Here is a 21,616-nt window from a genome sequence, read left to right as displayed (position 1 = left end):
TATCTATGCTTATCTAAATTTGGTAGTGATTATGGTAATTGCATATTTTATAAGCCATAAAAGAAGAAGACAACAAATTTACACTTGAAGGACAATTATCAAAAAAGTAATGAAAAGACTAAACAAAAAATTAGAAATATAAATATCCGTAAGTTTACTTAAAAATTTTGCATTTTTTTGTCATATATAGTTCGTGCATCAATGTAGCAAAATATTCAGTTACATTGGTCTTCAAATATTTAAATACTGGTGTTTAAATTTTTGCTTTTAAGATGCTATAGTTTAAAAAGTCATGCCTAAAAAGAGGAAAGAATGAAAGATCAGAGGAAGCCCAGCTAAAAACTACATAAATACATTTTAATCAAGACTGTACTAGTATCTTAAGCTAGAAGAAATAGATTGCCAATCATTAAGAATTCAGCTCTGAATCTTACCCAGGTCAATCTAATACTTAGTGGAGTGCATGAAAACTACTTCTTGACCAAGAGTTAGGAAACATTACCAGTTTAGGGAAATGAATACAGACAAGCAATTGCTACTGATCATTGTAACAGTTTCTTAGCAGCCTGCAATGTAATTGCTGAGGAAGTGTCATTGAAAGTTGAGCACATCCTTCTCAACACAGTACACTCCTCTACTTGACTCAAATAGAATTAACTCAATTTCACCAAAATACCTAAAATAGCCATCTACTTTCACTTTGGAACTACTACATAAAACAAAACCTCCAAAGAAAGCATCCTACTCTTTACTTACTCTGTTGAGGACTCCAGCTCAGAGAGAGTTAAACGTAAATGAGCAATTGTTTTTTCCTATGAAAAAAAATCAAAAGTTGTACTAGGTGTTATTATATTGCAACATAAGAGGATACTTCAAGTTAAAGGACTTTTAATGTAAACCTTTACTGTAATTCTCTACCAATAAGTAACTTCCAAGTTTCTTTTCTTAACTGAGAAAAGATCATCTTGTTATTGAAACAGATGGGAGTCCGCTATAGATTTTGTCACCTCAGGCTAGTACTTTATACCTCAATAAACACCTCCACATGCAAAATGCATACAAATGCTTCTTTATTTTCTTGGAGTATTTAGGGAATGCAGTAACATTCATAATTAAAAGTTCTACTGAGTTGGCAAATGACTCCATTGGGTCCAAGCATAGTGTTTATGTGCTCTGCACAGGCTTTGTCATCAGGGCAAAATGTCTCCCTAAAACATAACTGCTTTAAAAATCCCCAAGTGGAATGCAAAGTAGTACTTTTACTGGACATACCCTGTTAGCTAAGTTGTCATCTAAGCATGCAATTCTTTCTGTTTTTTCATCTACGGTTTCTTGAAGACTGTCCTTTTCTTTGTCCAAAACACTAATTGTACTTCTCAGCACACTGACTGCTTCTTCCTGTGAAGTGCTCCTCTGGTTTAACCTATCTAAAAACAAAAGAGTAAGTGCTTTCTATTAAAAAAAAAAAACAGACAGGAAATAGGCATAAAAATAGTTACAGATTACCTATTATTTCCTTCAGCTTTATAATTTCTTCATGAGCTGTCTGCAGTTCATCATTTTTGAGGGACAATCTGTGCTGTAAATCTTCAACAGACTTCTGGAGCTGGTCATTTAAGAGCCTGGAAAATCGGTATACAGTTGAAAGAAGTTTGGGACCTATTCTGGGTCTTCAACTGCTGCTCTTAAGCTGCTTTAAGTGCTGGAACAGTTCCAGCATAACTTCCTGACAGGGCTGTATCACCAACCAGCAGCATGAGGTTGTGCCACACTAACCATCCTCTCCCTTACAGAGAGAGAGGACTTAAGGATTACTGAGGCCAACACCACTTGGCTGCTCTGGACTCTCGCTGCAAGTCCATCTCAACACCAACACAAAATGGAGTAATGGAACCTCGGTGGAGCAACCATGTTAACCTGAAACATCCACCTCCTCTGATTTCTGTTACTCTTCATGTTACTTGTATCTTTTCACTCTTGCTTTATCAAGTTTTTGATTTGTAGCTCATAGTAGTGATTATGTGTCTGCCACACCACATTTTAGAAGCAACCAAATTGACAGCTACAGTTTTGATCCTTCTTTTAAAAAATAAAGAGCCTGAGAGATATTTGAAATAATCTACCTACATAGTTGTTTTTCTTGGAAAGAAATATCAAAGTGACTTAGGGAAAAAAAAAAAAAACCAAACAAAATCCAAAATAAAATTCCAAAGTAACTAAATAGATTATTTATGAAACAGGTCAAGAAAAAATCCCTCTCAAGTGGGATCCCACAAAAGCTAGAGAAGCTTTTCATTCTTACAAAACCTCACCAATGCAGAATGCAGCATCTCTCAATAAAGATTGCTTTCATCTACTTCAAAGTGATACTTTAGAAGGGGAAAAAAAAAGGGCGGGGGGCAAACACAGCATTTCCACCATGCACAAAACAAAGCCAAATGCTAAAATGACTGTAGCCCTATTCTTCATCTTCTTTTTGCAATATCAATGCTTTACACTGAAATTATAGGAACCTAACAAGATTTTAAATTTTCATGATTGTCACAATTTCACCAACAAATACACTAATTGTTTCACCCAGAGTCCTCTTTGTGCAATTGGGAGCATAAGATGAACTGCAAGGCCTGCTGCTCAGCTTCAGTTCTTCCTAGTAATCCCCCATGTGCTGTGCTGTTCAGAGTGCAGTGTGGTACTGCTCAGGTGGGGAATGGGGGGTACCACACAGACCCTGCTTTCCCTTGTCAAACATCCAAAAGATGTCATCTGCAGTACATCAACGGCTCTCAATTCCACCTCTACTTTCAAACTTCTGCCCAACTTTATTCAATACTGTTTTCACTTTCTCTGAGCCTTTTTCTTGTTCTATGACATTGAGACAGCCGACTATAACAAGTTTAAAAAAGCACAATGATCCTGCAAGTTTAAATAGGCCTTACAAATATCTGAGGATACTTGAATCCTCCAGTTCTATGCAAGCAGGTCAAATCCCCACAGACTGTGTCTATAGATTGTAAGATATCAGTTCTCAAAACTGTAGGTCCTACAGCTGCAGTTTGAAAGTCACCTGTCTTCTTTTTAGCAAAGAGTGTTTGGGAATCCTTTTAGAAATTTTCAGTTCTGCTACATTCATAAGCGGAAAAGATGGTTATTGGAGGAAACAATTCTAGAATGAGCCATAAAAATTATCAGTATATCTGGTCATCAAGAAAGTCCAGGGGAAGCTTGCTGTGAAAAGCTACTACAGCACTTTCCTTACTTACAGCTACTTTTCTTTAACATATAAGCTGTACCAAGTGATTTTTAAAATATTTATAATTATAGTCTTTCCCAGGAACTCAGCTCTGCTATACAGTCACAGAATCAAAAAAATTATTCTAGCATCTGTAAAAGATCACCACATTTTGTATCAGACTTACTGAAGTGAGCAAATCTCAGCTTTAAATTGAGAAGAATCATCAGAAGTCTGAGCAAGTTTACTTGACTTCAGTTTTAATTCACTCTCCAAATAGTTTATTCTTTCTTTCAGGATAGAGACAGTAGTCCTTAATTCACACTTTTCAATCTGAAGCTGCAATTTAAAATAAATAGCAAAATATTATTATTGCAGAAAGCTATCACAACTTGGCTTTTAAATAAATTTAAGTTGAAAACAGATATGAAAACTAATTTCTGGAACAGTCTATCCTATTTTAGAAATAATAAAAGCTTACTTCCTAAAAAAATCACTTACTCCTTGAATATTATTCTCCAATTCTGAAATATCATGCTGCAGCTTTGATTTTTCATGGTTTGCTGCTTCTTGATGCATCTGAGAAATATAAAATTACATATAACAAGACAGACATTTTTAGATTTAATCAGAGAAATTTAAGCTTCATGTTTCAGAATATCCTGCTTTACATTCTTAGATAGATGACCAAATGCAAAGCTCTCTCTGTAAAACTACAGAACATTAGCTGAAAATACATTACTGTAATTTAATATAACATCACTGACTTTGGGTTTGGTTCTTGGTTTAGATTTTTTAAAATAGTATATTTATATTTGGTCCCAACAAAATTAATATTTGTGAGTTGTTGTGGAGTTTACTGAGCTATATGTGGTTGCATGCATGTATAACTTAGCGCCCTAAGACATTCTAAATAAATTTATTGAAATATTATTAATTACAACATGTAAGGCACACCACAAAGCTAACTGACTTTTCCCTAAATCTATGAAGAAACTTTTAAAGATTACTTATTTGTTCACTGACTTCTGTGCATAACTGCAGTGAAACAAACTCTCAGACTTCCTAGAAATGCCTTAGATTAGTGTGTTTGCAAATTTGCCTTAGATTACTGTGTTTTGTGTATTTCAAAGCGGCATACGTATAAAACACTGGTAGACACCTACAAGAAAAAATGATGGAAATGGAAACACATCTCTACTACTGCATGCACATGTTTTAAGCAAAGATGGTAGATTTACTGCCATTGCATTCAGATACACAACAGGTCTTTATTTTTGTGGTACTAAAATCCAACTATGGTTATGAATTACCAAGTTCTCCTGTAAACAGCTTGGGACTCTGTTTGCAGGAAAACTTGGTAATTCGTAACAATAACAGTAACAATAATAGATATTCGATAATTATATAAATTCATTGAGCTCTCAAGTGAGTTGGAAATCAAAAGTTATGGAAAAGGGGAATTGACAGACAGCCAAACACAAACACAGCATTATTGTATAAGCCTTCCCTATATGGCACCTCAGTGTAAGCAATGAAGCTATAAAAGCTCACCTTTAATTTTTCTTCAAGACTTCCTTTTTCTGCCATGAGTATTCTAAAGTCAGTCAGTGCACTGTCTCTTTCTTCTCCTATGTGACTCTGAGAAACTAAACTGTGTTTTGCTTCTCTTCTCATTCTGTTTAATTCACTCTGAGACTTTAAAAGATGATAGTTTGTTAGCATACATCGGCTGCAATATAGTGCACACACCAAGAAAATGCTGTAGTTACAATATAAGTCCTATTATAGTCTTATTTGTCCATGGGTAACTAAAATGTATTCCCTAAATCACTCAGTGGCATGATAACTTACGCTGTCAAAATAATATTCTTTTACTGTCCCAAGTACAGCCTAACTTCACTGTTCTCTTATCAGTTAACTACCCCTTTCTTGCTTCCTTTCTCATCTTTCTCATGCCTTCTATTGATTGTTTCCTGATGATTATAATTTCCAAATTCCAGTGCAATAACTTTTAATAGCTTTACAGTTAATAAAATAACTAGGATACATAATTTTGTTAACAAGCAAAAAAAAATAGTTATGTATTTTATTAATCTTGGTTGTGTTCTACTAGGGTTTTCATTTTAAATAACCAACAGTACAAGTGTTAATTGGTTATTTCAACGTTAATTATAAACAATTTCTTCTTACCTGCTCATAAAGAACATTTAATCTATCTCTTTCTGCAGTCAATAATTTGACATTGGACTGAATTTCTATCATGTGTTTTTCAAATCTGTCTAACACAGACCGCAGCTCATCTCTTTCTCTGATGATTGATTTAAGCTCTTCACTCTAAAAAGTGATCAGTAAATTTATGTTAAAATTTGCTAATTAAAACATCTGAAAAATTAATACCAGAAAAGAACTCCTGCTGTTAATAATACATAAAAAATATATTCAAAATAATTTTAATCACAAGAAAAAGCCTGGCACTGGTGGTGTAATTCAAACAATAAGAACCAGCTGTTAAAAAGAAAAAGCAAAGGAGCTAGCAAAGATTTCAGCCTTTTTCTGATTATTATCTAGTTCTATTTGTTTAAAATAAACCGATCAATAAGTAAAAAATGTTACTGTAAAATGTGACAAGGAACGAAAAAGGCAAGGTCATTGGAGTTTTTCTCAGTTGATTTTTTGCATAAAGAATGTAATTTAGAAAACTCCTACAGTCATTTAATGCCACTGAATTTGAAAATATATTTGATGACTTCTTAAATGTTTCTACAGTATTTTTTTTCACTTATCTTGACAGCAAGAATTTTACCTTCTCTGCAGTCCTGCGGCTTGGGCTAGCCCTTAGTTTTATCATCTTCTGAAGATAGTCTAATTCTCGCTTATAGTAGTCTCTGTCATCTTCTAAGGTCTTTACAAATGCGTCTAGGCGAGATGGAGATTTGTCTCCTAGGGCAATACCACAGTCTAATCTCATTCTTTCGATTTCTAGGACAAATTCTCGTTCTGGAAGGAAAAAAAAAAAAAAAAAAGAAGAAAGGAAAACAACTCTATAGGGAAGATAGGGAAGTCATGAATCTCCTCAAAGACACTTGCATTTGGGACTAACTCCTACCAGCCATCCAGGCAGCAATCCTGCTGAAAAAGATGTAAGAGTTCTAAAGGCTAAAGTAGGATAAACACAAGTGAGTGGCATAAAACCAACAGAGGCCTCACAGCACCTTGGGCTGGATGAACAGAGACAGAGACCAAGGGATGTGATTATGCCCCTTTATTTAGCACCCCTGAGATTGCACTTAAAATACTGTTTTAAGGTTTGCCCCTCCTACAACAAGAAAGAAGTGGATAAATTAAATCCAAGGCAAGCCCTGCAAGCTGGTCAGGGAGCAGAATACTTGTCCTGTAGGGGAACTGGGTTTATTCAGCCTGGAGAAGAGCTGAAGAGCCAAGAGCAGACTGACAGTACCATAAGGGACTTAGAGATAATGGGGAGCCAGTTTCTTCACAGGTGGATAATAGGTAAATAAGGAACAGTGGCAATTAATTGTTACAAGCAAATTAATTACATTATAAAATTCCAATTACAAAATAATTACAAACAATACAGGGAAAAATATTATTCTCTGAGACCTGAAGAACATTCAAGATGTTGTGGAATCTTCAAGCCTGGAGATATGGATAAATCTCTCAAGAAACCGAGTCAGAAGAGTTTTGGAAATTACTTTGTATGAAACTGCCACAGTATTAGGATAAGGATTTCCTGTGGGATCACAGTAAAAAGCTCAACTTTCAGTTCTCACATACAGAACGAAAATATCTTTCTATGACAAGAGTTTTCACTTCAACTATGACTGGAGACCTACAGTCTTCTTTTAATTTACATATTTTAAAAGTCCTTTAGTAGTATTAACTGTATGTTGACTGGGTAAGTATTCTATTTCAAAAATTGCAGAAAGGTAGTTTCCAAGAATCTATGTTTGATGATTTACCTTTTCTTTCTAAGTTCTCTGTTTTTTCTGTCAGTCTTTGCTTCTCTTGTTGAAGCTGGTTTAACAACAGCTCAAGATTCCCTTTTTCATCTGTTTTCCCAAGGAGTTCTTCATTTAGTCTTTCATTGTCCTTATGACATGAACACAACTCCTGAAGTAACAAGTAATATTTTAAAAATTAGAAGTGCCAATAGAGACAGTTGGAAAAAAAATTAACATTTTGTTCAACTTTTAATATACAACATTGTTTACTTCTGCTTGACCTGGATGCTTTATCCTTTAATATTTGGTGCAGGCCATCATTGTATTTGTACTACCTTTTATTAAATCCAAGTAAGCATTATTTTTTACATGGTTTGCAATCAGTAACAAGAAAAATAAATCAACCAGTAGTATAGTGGGATACAAACATGGGAAAAAAATTAGCAACTAAAGCAAGAAATAATTTCAACAGCATTTGGTAACAGTGTTGGTGTCAAAGTACATTACAACACAGCTCATTACATTACATCTCAGTCAATGGAACTCTGAAGCCAATCAAATGTTATTTGGCACACATTTCCTATAATCTGATGTCCTGAAAATTAAGTATTTTCATATTTGCAAGTTCCCTAAATAGACTTTAACAAAACACTGTACTCAGCTAATACACAAGTTGCTATATATCCTAGAAAGAGTCTGGTCTTCAAAGAACTGATAATAGTGATGGTTTTCATCTGGGCCCTATGCTTTGTTTCTGAGTGAGCCAAGTATTGGATAATTTTTAATATCCCAGTTAAGAGACAAAGTAGTTTCTAAATAATGAAAATCCTCTAGGATGTTATAACTAATTTGTGATGAAAATGATTATGTCACATGGAAATTATAAATTCAGATAGCAGGAATAAGGAAATGCACTATAAGGATATAGTCAACCATACTGTATACAGAGATTTCCTTCAGCTTCTTTTTGCAACAATACAATGTAGCTTCTCTATCTCTTTCACTTATTAGTTAGTAATTTTTACATCAGAGGTTCAGGGTACTAAAGAAGTTCTCTTGCTAATTATTAAACTGATTTCTTTTATAATAAATGAAACAATCACATGGATGACAGCATGATAAAAATGGTACAAACAACTGAAAATATTTTTACTTACTGATTTAAGCCTTGTTATTGTCTCTTGTAGATCCTGTATTTCACTGACTTTTCTTTCAATTTCTTTCTATCAACCAAAATTAACCTATATGTTAAGAGTTACATATTCAAAATGACAAAAATCCCTTTGTTACAAAAAAAAAAAAAATTAAGGAAGCAGACTATTTTGGTAAGACATGAAGTATAGTTAGTTCCTTGTAATAAAGCAGTAAAGCTCCTATGAAGTGAAAGCACAAAATATTTGTGGTATAAACACCCATGCTCTTTTGAACACAATGATTAAATGAATCACTGCATGACTCCTCATAGGAAAAAAACCTCCAAATATATGCATTGCTGTTGCAAATACGCATTACCTAGCAATAGCTTTAAGTACATCAGCATCTTATTTCATGCTAAGTTAAAAGAAGAAAAAAGACAGATTGCCCCTTCGATAAAATCATCTCAACCTAATACAGTAAAGAGACAAAATGGTTGTGGTTAATCCACTTTAAGGGAGAAATTCTGTAATGTTAAGAAAATGGGGAAAAAAACTTTTTAGTCTTCCTTTCACAAGCCAATAAGTCTTTCATTGCAATTAGAATATACAAAACCAAGTAAAATGGAGCAGATCCTTCACCCTGTGACATGTTAGTGATTACCTTTGCTTCTCCTATCTCCTTATCTGCAGTCTCAAGAACTATTTCTTTGTGTCTTTCCAACTGCTGTGCCAAGTGATCTATTTCATTCAGCTCTTGACACAGTTCTTCGTTTTTATTGCTTAAATCCACTACCTCACTAGTCACATTTTGTTTAGTGTCCAAGAGATCCTGAATGCGATTTTCAAGTTCTTTGTTTTTTTTCTGAAGATACTCAACCTGAAAGACATTTTTCATTAAAATATTAATATGCATTGTTAAATTAAGTAGCAAAAATTCCTCCCAATCCTCTGAAATACAGTATCTCTATATCCAAAGTAAAAAAGTGATAACCTGTTAAAAATGGCAAGATTTTCTATTTTTAGAACTTAATGCTTATCAACCTGAAAAAGAAATACAATGTTATGAGCTTTCTCACAGTCATGAATACTGCTATCTAAAGACAACCATACATGTCTTGTCAAATAATTGGAACCAAGGCTGAGAAAATAGTCTTGATGGTGCAAAACAGCTTCATGCAGCTCTGGGCTCACTCCCTGTACAATCAGTTTGTATTCATCATGACCTACTAATTCAGGATCACTGAGCACAGCAGTCCTGCTTCCAAGACATAGCTCATTCTGTATTTTTGCAGCACTGAGCCTGAGCTAATAAACTCCTCAAGTTGGCTCCCATGCCACTGTACATCATGCACAATCAGTACACAAAACATCTAACTCACGTGAGAAAAACCTGAGAATTGATAGTACAAATCCAGAGATGGGGTTTACTTGATTTGTACTCCAGCCCATCCTTAAATTCTCTTTCAGAGACCAGTACTGAATGAAAGTTAACACACACAGTGAACACAAACACCTTTACCCTAAGATACACACAGAAAACACAAACACCTTTACCCTAAAATTATCCTTTCCTCACAAGTTTGTGTTAGAGTGAGGGTGGGGACCATTTGAAATCCATGAGGAAGATTCCCCACTCTCTCTTAAAAATACCTACAGGGTTACTCCTTATCATAATTACATATACCATTGTTACGTTCTAAAGCACAAATGTCAGGTATACAATAACTTTCTAACTAAATAAAAGTATTTTCAAACTTGCTAAAAACAGTGTGTCATACAAAAATTTGCTAAATACTTTCAGATTAACATACTATGTACAGATGTGAGCTCACTGAATTCTTTACCAAAACTTTTCTGACAGACTTTTAAAACAGGAAATGAAATTTCCTTAGACAAGGAACACTGCCATGTAAAAAGAAAGGCAAGTTCCATCGATTGATTTTGTATCTATAGTGATTTTTTGAAGAGCTAGAAGTTTTGTGGGCTTTTTTTAGATTGCTATATTTTTAGGTTTGACTAAACAACTGTAACGAATTAATTACCTGTAAATTCAAGTGGGCAATAAGCTTTTCATTACTTTTAGTTCTTGATTCCAGACAGAGAGCCTCATGAGAACGCCCACCATCCAACGCCAGCATTAAGCGCTCGATTTCTTTGTCTCTTATCTCAACCTTTGAGGGACAAAAAAGTTCTGGTATCCTTATACACCATTAATAGACCCTTCATTTAAATAAATACACACATAACAATCAGTTAAAAGATACGCAACTAAAAATGAAACGTCTATCCTGTACTTTTTTTAAATTTTCAGTTCTTCTGAAAAACGTTGTATCTTTGAAAGAGAAATAAATTAATCAAACACGATTTGTAAGGAAAAGCTGAAGCAGTTCCTACTAGATTACATTCTTGAAGAAAACCCAACAATTTTAATTTAAAGTGGGTTTAATGAATGCTACAACTTAACTAAGACTAGCACTTAAAGTAAGGGAAAAAACTTCTAAGTAAGCTAACTCAGTGACCAGTCCAGTCACTGGAAAAAAGGAAATATTGGAAGAGGAAAACCAAGATGTGAAGAAAAAAGGAAGACGACAGTGTCCACCAATCCCTAGATTTCAAAAGACATAACGTATGAACATTTGACGTAATTCCATTACTTAAAGCATGTACATATCTTATCAATCCACTCTCATTAAAACATTGTAAAATCTGTTTTTCATAAATTAACTATCAAAAATTTTAAAAATAAAACCAGTCCAAGAAGTTAAAAAATTATCCTAAGATATATGTAGATCAAAGGGCTATTTTGGATAACAGTTACCCACTAAAAAATGCAGACAAATTCTACTCATAATTGTCAAGTTTAGCTCATTTAATGCAATTTCAACAGACAAAATTCATCAGCAAAACCACCAGGCAAGTATTTTGTCATTGCTGCTGTCTCCAAAAGCAGAGGAGGGAAACTCTCAACATAGGCATTTAGAATAATTATATTTCACAAGCCCTATAATGCACTTTCAAGAAGGTTTTTAATACACCAAGGCCATCGCCATGGCTATGACACCCAAATAATAACAATAATATTAATAATAAAATAACAATACCACTACTACTGATAATATAAACATACCTGTTTGCTATAATTTTTCATTCCACTTTCGGACGTTTCCAGTTTTTCCTGTAGTTCTATTACTTCTGACTGCAGTTCTTGAATTCTGAAATGTAGCGCTGTTTTTTTAATGTGAATTCATGGAAGAACTGTATGTACACAATTCCATACTAGCATTTTCTCTTTGCTCCTGCACTCAAATATTTCACAGAGAAATAGTTTTGCCCATGCACAATATTAATGCAAAAACTATTGTTTGAGATACTGTAGCAAGTTGACTGTGTCTGGCTGCCAGTCCCCCACCCAGATGCTCTCTTACTTCCCTTCCTTAACAGGATGGGGGAGAAAAAAAGAAAAAGCTCCTGGGTCAAGATAAAGACAGGGAGACCATCTACCAACTACTGTCACCAGTGACAGACTCAAGTGGGGGAAGATTAATTTAACTTATCAATCAAAAGAAGTAGGACAGTGAGAATCAAAGACACACCTACGCAGTCACAAAGCCCTTTGTCTCACCGATTATCAGCCACCTGGAGAAGGTCAGCAATGTAAGGGTCCTCTGGCTGAGGCACGGGGTAGGCACTGACGTGTGATGGGGGCACCAGCTGGTCTATCTGCATGCGCTGACGCCTGAAGGGAATGCTTTTCTTCCTGCCACCTAAAAGTCCAAACCCAGAAGATTATTACTTGGATTTAAAGCAATGGAGTAATCTTCTTTAATACAAAATTAATTTTCCTTTTTGTTCCACTGCTTCTGAATGGGCACGTTTCACCATTTTAATCCTTCTGATAAAACAAGCTGATAAAATTCACACATTCTAGACAACACCATTCTTGCAGGTTAGTACCACTTTTGCTGAAGTTCACTATTATAATAAAGAAACACTCAAAGTTTAGTATAGGTTTAGTATAATTTTTTCTATAGTATTTAAGATCCCAAATATTCTATAGCTCAAACTTGTTGAATCTGATTTAGCTTACTAAAACAGCTAAATCAAAACATCACAAAAGGCATTTGGTTTTCGCATTTAAGAGCTATTTTATGAGTGAACTAACCTTTGCATTGTTTAGTAATATTTTTATTCCTTCTGCTCTGTGTTCATTTCAGTGAATATCATATTGTACTGCTTATCAAGCAGAGTATGTTACTAGCTTGAATGAAAACGTATTTAGAAAAAAGCAAACCATAGTGTAATTTACAGACAGAACATTTTCTCTTCATCATATGATTAAATAAGAACATGCAATATTGGATGATGTAGTATAGAAAACTTCTAGAAGACTGGTGACCAAGGGGCAAGTATGCAGAAAGGTAGACAAAAACCTAACATGTCATCTTTGAAGCAAACGACATGAACTGCAGAAAGGTATGGAGAATAAAGAGGAAATTTAATTTTTCCTAGCTATCTGTTGATTTTCCTCAAATGCCAAAAATGGATATATAATTCAGTGACTTGGAAAAAAAAAAGACAGTTTCAAAATGTCACAAAATAATTCTATATACCTTAGCTTCAAAAAAATTAAGAAAAAGGAAATCCTGGAGAAAGAAATTAACTGAAAGTAAAATCTAGAACATTTTAAATCATCAAAAGACCCTTTAAATATTGTAAATCTCCAATATAGAGAACTGGCATACTTGTAGACATTTTTTGCATCTTGCTATGTTTAGATCTTCATTCCAAAAATCTGAATTTGTCACTTACACATCAGTTACCTGTCAAAATTATGCAAGTGTCAAACAATCTGCCTCTTAATTAGGTGCAGCAATAAAAGAAATAGCTGTTTATTAATAGTGCTTTCTAGTCACGTTTTAACTTAATAGTCATCTGTTGAATCTAAGTTTGCATTCAAATTTGTCCCTAACACAAGTGACGACCTCATGAAACTTCATACAGAGAAATTACAGAATTCAGAGCCCAAACTTCAAAGGGTAATGTAACTCTACTGGATTTTTTACTACAGTAATTTTTCTTACTTAATTATGTTCTGAAGATCCGAAAAAGCCCAGAAAAAAGTTGAAATATCTGTGATTATTTACACTTACCAGGTGTTTGCACCACTGCCTGCAGATTCTTCTCCTGAAGCTGCTGGATTTTTTCAGTCTTGGCTTTGGTCTCTTTTTCCAGCACTTTAATTTTATGTATATACTGGTTATTCAAAAATTTCAAGTCAGATGTTTCATGTTCAACCCTCCTTAAGGAAGCTTTCAAATCTTCGAGGAAGAGAAAAGTAGTATTATCACTCTTATTCTCTATTATTTTTCCAAGTAGAACCAAAATAAGCATAGAGAAAATCTTATATTCTTTTTCCATAAATTTCCAAATTATCAAATACACATACATATGTGCATACTTTTACAAACAAACGCACAAAAATATATATTTATACATATTTTACAAATAAACACCCATTGTGGAACAAAGGCACATTTAACAGCAGTATTTAATTATTAATTAAAAAGTACCATTTCAAGGTATGAAAGTATACGTTAAGATTTCTAACATTCTCATATCTTATTAAAATAATAATTTGCAGAACTTCCGAAAAATTTTGACTGCAAAAAAAAGGTCTGAGCATGAACCTTAATTCATTAAAGGCACCAAACTCCAGGACCATTCACACTCACTTAAAAGTACAGATAAAAGAATCTGCAGATCAAGGATTTAGCCACAATTTTATTTTGGCATGGAAGGATTAAAAAAAAAACCATCATTTGTATAGTACCTTTAACATGACGATCAGACTGCTCTTTCAGTTTTAGTATTTCTAAATGTAGATCATTATTTTCCCTGGTAAGTCTAGTATTCTCTGTTTTATAAGGTTCCAAAATAGTATCATAATTGCTGCATTCTTTCTCAGTTTTTCCAGAAGATAACTTTGCTCGGCGCAAGCTCTCAGTTGTATGGACTAAGTCACTAGGATAAAGGAGCACCAGATGTGTTAGCAATGTTATCAGCCTTCACACTGCAGATGCAAATGTTTATTATAACCTGAGAAACAAAACCCTTTCCCCAAAATGGGAAACAAATGAGTTCAAACAAAGGCAACAAAACATTCACGTCATATAAGAAAAACTGAAAGACAGGAACAATCTGTTCAAAAAAACAGTAAACAGGAAAGAATAGGACAAAAAAAAGAAAACAAAATATATCAGGAGTATACATCTGATAAGTATCAAAGCTAGAAGTGGAGAGAGTAAACCTACGTGGTTTACTCATGTCTACAGGTAGACATGAATGAAACTTAATGTTGAAGACAGATTATTCCATATTTGCCTACCTATGGTTCTTCCAAGTGCATTACGTACTAGAGAGCAACAGAACCAGAATAACTACATCTGCACGTCTAGTAAAATATAACTGGGTTACTATGGAAATTACTATGTTCTTAATATCAAAGCCAAAAAATGGCAGATGTAGTAAGAAGGAAATCTGAACATTTCTGGGTTTTTTTCTTTTATGTGTCTTGTAAAATGGCAGAGACAATGATTTAAAGTTCTCTAAATGAGGCCATAATAAGTGGAGATGTGAATGTTTTATTTTAAGTTGCAGAACAGGCAATAGGGATTTTTTTTTATACAACCAGTTATAAGAGTGTGTCCTTTTACGCACATATCAATAGTGACTATTCTTGGCTCTCTTACAGGGTTAGAAAAGTTGAATTTTCCTATGCCACAGAGCCTTAGAAGCAATTCTACTGAATTAAATTAAATCTTAAGATGCTTCCATCACTTAAGCAAACCCATTTGACTTCATCAGACAGCGGAACTTAATGTTAGCTCTGAAATAACACTGCTAGAAAATAATCCTCAACTTAAGCCTTCTTCCTTACGTGTCAAAAATCAAACAACTCCTAGTATATGATTACTACTTTTTAAATGAATCTCCTTTCAAATACCTGAAAAGTTTTTCCACCAAAGGCAAACTCTCCACTCCCAGTGCGTGCCGATAGCCGAGCTGATCCAGACGTTTCCTGAGATTAACGAACCTTCGCTCTGCGCTTGTACTCATTGTAAAAACACCTCCAAAGCTGCTTTGCTCACAGTCAAGAAAAACAGAACACCTGCAAAAGATTTTTGGTCACAGCATCTGTGCTTTAGAGAAGGAAAAATATTGAAAAAAACTAACGGAGAAACCCTTTTTATTCTGCAGGAAATACAGTGCATAAGTATGTCCTTAAAATTTAAATCATAACAGGATCACTGCAACTGAGAAATTTTAAACATATTTAGATATGCCTTTAAAAATCAATATTTGCCTTGGCAGTTAGCTTTCTCATTATATTCTGATTTTTTTGAATCATGTTCATCATTGCAGCTTACACAATATAAACTGAAAGATTACTGTGAAAAACTCATACTTTTTTCTTTCATATATAAATCTCACTTTAAAAGTTTACAAGCCAGTACTTAATATAACTTATGCCAACCATTTCTAAAATTGCATAAAATATGTAAAATGTTAAAGATTAACTTTCAACATCTATATTCTATGACAGAAAATAGGAAAGATAAAATTACTGGTGTACTGTAGTCATAGTTGCAACGATTCCTAGAAAATACAGTTCAAGGATCAGAGAGTTGGGTTTTTTCAGCTGACTGATTAGTTATCCTTTATTACTAAGCTGATTTAAAGGGGACTGGATCAGCATTACTGTGTCCGAATCCAAATGATAATTTTGGTTTTTCCAAGTACATTTGAGGGAATAAGAACTTTTACATCATTATGTCCTTCTGAATTTAGATATAGAATGAGAAGACAAATCAAGTACTAAAGCTTATATTTCTTAATCTATGAAAACATCTGTTCAGTGTTAGAAGTATTTTTGAAATGTCGTTATTTCTGTAAAACGTCTTCCCTTACATTTCTTCAGAAGTTTCAGTATTAACCTATTGGCTGCAAAGACCTCAGCAGCCAAGCTACCAATTGAAGGAGATGTTGCTTGCATCACATATAAAAGGAACCAAATATAGAAATCACCCAAACTATTATCACAATCCTCCAGATCTTAAAAAGGTATTAAACAAACACATGCAGGTATTTAAAAATAAGAGGAATTATTAATAATAAAGTGAGGAAAATGTGCATGTTTCTCTCATAACTAATGTTGGAAATTTAAGATTTCATCTCATTTTACTAAAATGCTACAAAGAAGTCTAGCAACAGACCTGTGGTTGCTGGGTACTGCTCTGTAGACGAGAATCACCAGTCTTACAAGCACAGCATCTGTTCTGGGTACTACCAAAAGTATTTGCTTGAAGAGGTTCGGGTTGTTGGGTATTTGCTAAGCAATGGCCAACAATCCCTTAAGTCCTGTGCTGGGATGGCTGAAGGAGGTAGTGGTGCACTTTCTTTCCACGGGTGTGCTAAGTGGAAGTCAATGTCCTGATGTGTAGTAAATGTTCTTCATACTCCTCTGACAGACAAAGATTAAAGTTACAAGTTCTTGGTATTTCTGCATTGAAGCTGAAGATTCTGTGTTGAATTCAGGAAAAGTGTGACTGTGTTACTGTGTCTAGACTGTCAGGAATGCATCTTATATTACTACAGAAGAAGACTGGTAACTCCTGAGCCTACCTTCTCCTTAAGAAGACTTGTATGAGTTAAAAAGATTAAATTACCTTAAAATAGTTCATCAGATTTATTTCAAAGCTTGTGTTTTAGAATGAGCAAAGATTTTTTTACCAATCCAATTGAGAAAGTTTTACAGAAGAAATATCATGAATAAAACTGTGTCACAGCTTGTACAGGAAGAGAGTTTTTCTGCAGTAACTGTAAAGAAAAATAAAGGGACATATGTTAACACTTCAGTAACTGTGGCTAGGCAGTACATATACAATCTTACTAAATCCCTGCAATGGGCATTTAAGGTATAGTAACCTAAACATACTCCAATACTGGGAAGTACTGACAAATTGCTGGTTGAATCATTCTCCTTCCTAAAAACTGAAATTTTTAATTTAATTCATTATTAGCACTGGAACCAATCCAGTAAGGGTATTATCTGATATCCCCTAGAGCCACATCTGATCCTCAAGCCCAGGTAATGAATAGCTCTAGTATAGGTCCAAAAGGCATCCTGGAATGAATATAAGAATTGGAGTTGTTATTTCAGAGAGCTTAACACAGATATTAAAATCTTCAAGGACAGTAATTGTCATATACCCTTTGCTGGAAAGAAATTACATGTCAGTAATTCCAGACCGCTGCCATTACAGACTACCATAATTTAAATCTTATATCCTAAACTTGGTTTATCACTAATCTTACCATGACATGAAAAAGTATTGAGTAACTTCTACATGAGGAAAATTTGTTTTTCTGGAAATATAAAATCGATATATTAAATGCACTGATTCAGTTGAATCCAAGACCTGTCTGACACAAAATCCTGTGTCTCCTGACAGTTGCCACAGCAGCAGTATAAAAACCTAAAAACATGAGTCAAATCTTACTCCTACATACATTTTCTTCAAATAAGCCTACAATGCAGAGCCTTGAAGGGCTTAAAGTTGGACTGAAATAATTTAATAGTACCCGATAGACCTTTCTCTGAGCAGCCATAGAGATACTTGGCTGTAGCCTTCACTATTCATATTGATTCCTAACTTACCACTTGCCTTTTTGATTGCTCTGAAGCATTGATAAGATGCATTCACAGTGAGACATATCACTGAGTGGTTGCTATCACTTCAGAGACCACAGCATGTATCACTTTGCCTTTACTAACACTGCTCCTTAACTCTGGCATCATTATTCAGTCCAGTGAAATTCTTCTGACACCCGTGAACTGCTCTTGACATGTCCACATGATGAGCAAATTTTGTCCCCTGCTGTTTAACCTACTCTTTCACATTACTGATCAGTGTTTGTCACGGCTTAACCCCAGCTTGCAACGAAGCACCACACAGCTGGCTTGCTTACTCCCCCCACTCCCACAGGGATGAATAGGAGAATCAGGGGGAAAAAAGGCAAAACCTGTGGATTGCCATAGGAACAGTTTAATACTTGAAACAAAATAGAAGAAGAAGAGCGAGAGAGATTGATAAAACCGAAGACATGCACAACGCAACTGCTCACCACGTGATGACTGAAGCCCAGCCTGTCCCCAGACCACAATCTGCCCTGCTCTGGGTAACTCCCCCAGTTTATGTACTGGGCATGAAGTTCTAGGGTATGGAATACCCCTTTGGCCAGCTCAAACCATCTGTCCTGGCTGTGTTCCCTCACGGCTTTCCGTGCATCTCCTCACTGGCACTGAGAAGTCCTTTGCTGAGAGCAAGCACTACTTAGCAACAACCAAAACACCAGAGTGTTATCAACATTATTCTCATGCTGAATCCAAAACAAAACATTGCACTAGCTACTAGGCAGGAAACTAACTTTATCCCAGCTGAAACCAGGGCACTTGGTCTTTGTTTGCTCTAAAGCATAGATTAGAGGCATTCACAGTGACACATCTTTCTGAGCAGTTATTGCCATTTTAGAGACCACAGCATGTATCACTTTGCCTTTATTAACACTATTCTTTAATTCTTACTTTATTACTCAGTCCAGTGAAACTCTTCTGCAATCCTTGAGATTGCACTTAACATGTTCATAAAATGAGCAAATTTTATCCCTTGCTGTTTAACGCATTCTTTCAGATCACAGTCTCAAAGAGCAGACAATCTTCTGCACATTCACTTTCTACTCTCTCTTTTAACCACTAGCTTCTTTTCTCCATTTCTGACAGAAACCTGCTTCCTTAAAAGCATTTGGTAAAATGCTCAAAAAGCCTTTTGGAAATCCAAGTTTTCTACATTATTTGCACCTAGTCAATTCAATCCAGAATATGCTTTTCTTTAAAGAAGCTTCATAGCCTTGTGATTCACAACCGAGTCCTGATGAGAGATATGTCACACCCCTACCAGATGTCTGTAAGTTTACAAAGTACTGGAAAGCACTCTTAACAGCTTTGGTATTTCCCATGAGACAGGCTACAGTAGCTGCATAAATATTCACATCATTTATCATCTAAATATTTCTTGCAATTTAGCGCTGGTGTGAAAAAAATCAATTTCCATTTTTGATGAAAAATAGAAAAGAGAAAATTGAACAGTACTTTAAATAAGCCATTTCCTAAACAGGATTTATTAATATGTCTAAATGATTACATCTCTTAGTTGCTTGCTGAAGAGTATTCAGAGCCAATAGCCTCATTTTTTGCTCTCCCTTTGCTCATGAAGACTGCCGAAGGTGACAACATTCACGTGCTTCATTTTATGACATGCCTGGATGACTGTGGGCAGTCTTTTGAAGATATAAACGTTTATGTAATAGATGTACGTAGCACCTAAGAACTATTCCCTACTGTTTACATGTCAGCAATGTCTAAAACTGAACCTTGATGTGAAAGATGGGCAATAGTGGAACATTATATCCAGCTCCTCTGCGCTTTAAGTAGAGAATCAATTGGCATAAAATTGTGTGAAAGAAGCAATGTTTATACGTATTAGATTAGCAGACTGAAGTCCTCCTTCTATTTGGAGAACAACGCAGCAAAACTGATGGTGAGTACAGGTTAAGAACTGTTGCAGATGCAATACCTGTGTTATCAATAAGAAAACGCAATAATAATAAAGCAAAGCAAAGGTGGATCTAGGGAGAATTAATGCAGTCATTAAGCCATGCAGATGACAAAACTACATTGCTACATCTGAACACCAAGAAATTACTATGGACAAACATATATGCTATGAAATAATTTTTTTTAATTGAATCCCTAACATTAACACCAAAGACAATTGTGAGCTGCAGTTTCAGTCTCAGTTTTGGGAAATACCAAAATGCATTTTTCATTCAACAGAACTTACATGTTAAAGGTTTTTTCCTTTTTGTTCCTGTCCTGTTCGCCCAGGTACCAAGGGCACTCAGCGGACCTGACATTTGACTACTGCAGCGCTTTAGGGCCGTGCCGTGACACGCAATTGCTGCAACATCACGTTCAAGATACGCCCAAAGAGCCAGCACTTGCTTTAGGAAAGTCGGCTTCCAAGTGGATTTGCTGGGAGTTCATTCCTGACTAGGATATTCGTACAACACGTTTGCTGTGAAGTCTCAACACTTTGCCAGTGGAAAGACAACACCGGCTCTGAAGAAACAGATTTCTTCGCTAAGGTGTCATGGAATGCCGGAATGGTTAGCCTTAGAAAGGAGCTCTGGAGATCATCCAGCCAAGGCAGGGTCACCTGGAGCAGATGACAGAAACTCGTCCAGGAGGGTTTGGAATGTCTCCAGAGAAGACGACTCCACGACCTCCGTGGGCAGCCTGTCACCATATCCCCCAAGTTCCAGCTACAGCACAAGGAAACTCTTTCGATTATGAGCCCGCTCATCACCCGTCTCCCTAAACTGGAAGCTTTGCAGACCTTCCTGCAACCCCAATCTGTACCTACAGAGGGGCGGTCGCTCCCTTTCCAAACAGGTTTACGCCACTTTCCCCCCACACTTACCACTAAAAGCGGCGCCGGCGGCCGGGGCCGCTGCGGAGCGGCCGCGATGTCCCAGCGTTTGAAAACCTTTGAAAATGGCGCGCGGAGCAGCGGCCGCTTCCGGCCCGTCACCGCAGCAACGGGGGGTACGCGCCTGCCCCGCCGGGCGCCGCCTCGGCCCGGCCCGGCCCGGCCCGGCCCTGCCCGCCCCTTCCGTTCCTTCTTCCCTTCCCTTCCCGGCCCGGCAGCCCTCGCGCGGGGCGGAACGCTCCCTGCTGCCCTGGGCTGTGGGGAACGGGAGTGCGCAGCGCCCCGGGCCCCCGTAGGTCCGGAACGAGCGACTTGACCTGTGCGCGGACGGAGCGGCCGTGCCGACAGCCCCGCCCCGAGAGCCTGCGAGAAGGACGGAGAGGGACGCTTTCCATGGACATGTAGTGACAGGAGAAGGGCCAAAGGATTCAAAGAGGTTTAGACTGGCTAAGAGGGGTAAGCTCTTTCCTGTAAGGGTGGTGAGAGGCTGAACAGGTTGCCCAGAGAAACTGTGGATGCCTCACTCCTGAAAGTGTTCAAGGCCAGGCTGAATGGGGTTTTGAGCAACCCGGTGTACTGGGCGGTGTCCCTGCACGTGGAGGGCGGCTGGAACTAGAGGAATTTTAAAGGTCCCTTCCAACAAAAGCAATTCTATGGATCTCTGAAATCCAGGTGTCT

The 21,616-nt window shown here is 36.2% G+C and overlaps 1 protein-coding gene across 1 annotated transcript in view; it reads right to left on the bottom strand.

Annotated features, from left to right (window-relative positions):
- CEP135 (centrosomal protein 135) overlaps nucleotides 1-20,952 on the bottom strand; it is a 33,866-nt gene extending 12,914 nt beyond the window's left edge. The window contains exons 1-19 of the mRNA XM_066185771.1: nucleotides 20,930-20,952; nucleotides 16,604-17,207; nucleotides 15,334-15,498; nucleotides 14,161-14,351; nucleotides 13,481-13,648; nucleotides 11,953-12,094; nucleotides 11,458-11,542; nucleotides 10,373-10,501; nucleotides 8,992-9,207; nucleotides 8,352-8,417; nucleotides 7,213-7,363; nucleotides 6,036-6,229; nucleotides 5,423-5,566; nucleotides 4,784-4,927; nucleotides 3,731-3,808; nucleotides 3,417-3,568; nucleotides 1,507-1,622; nucleotides 1,273-1,427; nucleotides 757-812 (exon numbers count right to left, since the gene is read on the bottom strand). Coding sequence (XP_066041868.1) covers nucleotides 757-812; nucleotides 1,273-1,427; nucleotides 1,507-1,622; nucleotides 3,417-3,568; nucleotides 3,731-3,808; nucleotides 4,784-4,927; nucleotides 5,423-5,566; nucleotides 6,036-6,229; nucleotides 7,213-7,363; nucleotides 8,352-8,417; nucleotides 8,992-9,207; nucleotides 10,373-10,501; nucleotides 11,458-11,542; nucleotides 11,953-12,094; nucleotides 13,481-13,648; nucleotides 14,161-14,351; nucleotides 15,334-15,446 — 2,300 coding nt within the window. The 5' untranslated portion in view covers nucleotides 15,447-15,498; nucleotides 16,604-17,207; nucleotides 20,930-20,952. The remainder of the gene's footprint in view (nucleotides 1-756; nucleotides 813-1,272; nucleotides 1,428-1,506; nucleotides 1,623-3,416; nucleotides 3,569-3,730; nucleotides 3,809-4,783; nucleotides 4,928-5,422; nucleotides 5,567-6,035; nucleotides 6,230-7,212; nucleotides 7,364-8,351; nucleotides 8,418-8,991; nucleotides 9,208-10,372; nucleotides 10,502-11,457; nucleotides 11,543-11,952; nucleotides 12,095-13,480; nucleotides 13,649-14,160; nucleotides 14,352-15,333; nucleotides 15,499-16,603; nucleotides 17,208-20,929) is intronic.
- Between the last annotated feature and the right edge of the window lie 664 nt (nucleotides 20,953-21,616).

This window comes from Chamaea fasciata, unplaced genomic scaffold, assembly GCF_029207755.1.
Source record: "Chamaea fasciata isolate MVZ Bird 193981 ecotype frontalis unplaced genomic scaffold, bChaFas1.0.hap1 SCAF_6, whole genome shotgun sequence".
Lineage (NCBI taxonomy): Eukaryota > Metazoa > Chordata > Aves > Passeriformes > Sylviidae > Chamaea > Chamaea fasciata.
The sequence above is the reverse complement of the archived record's forward strand: the minus strand, read 5'-3'. Positions and strand labels throughout refer to the sequence as shown.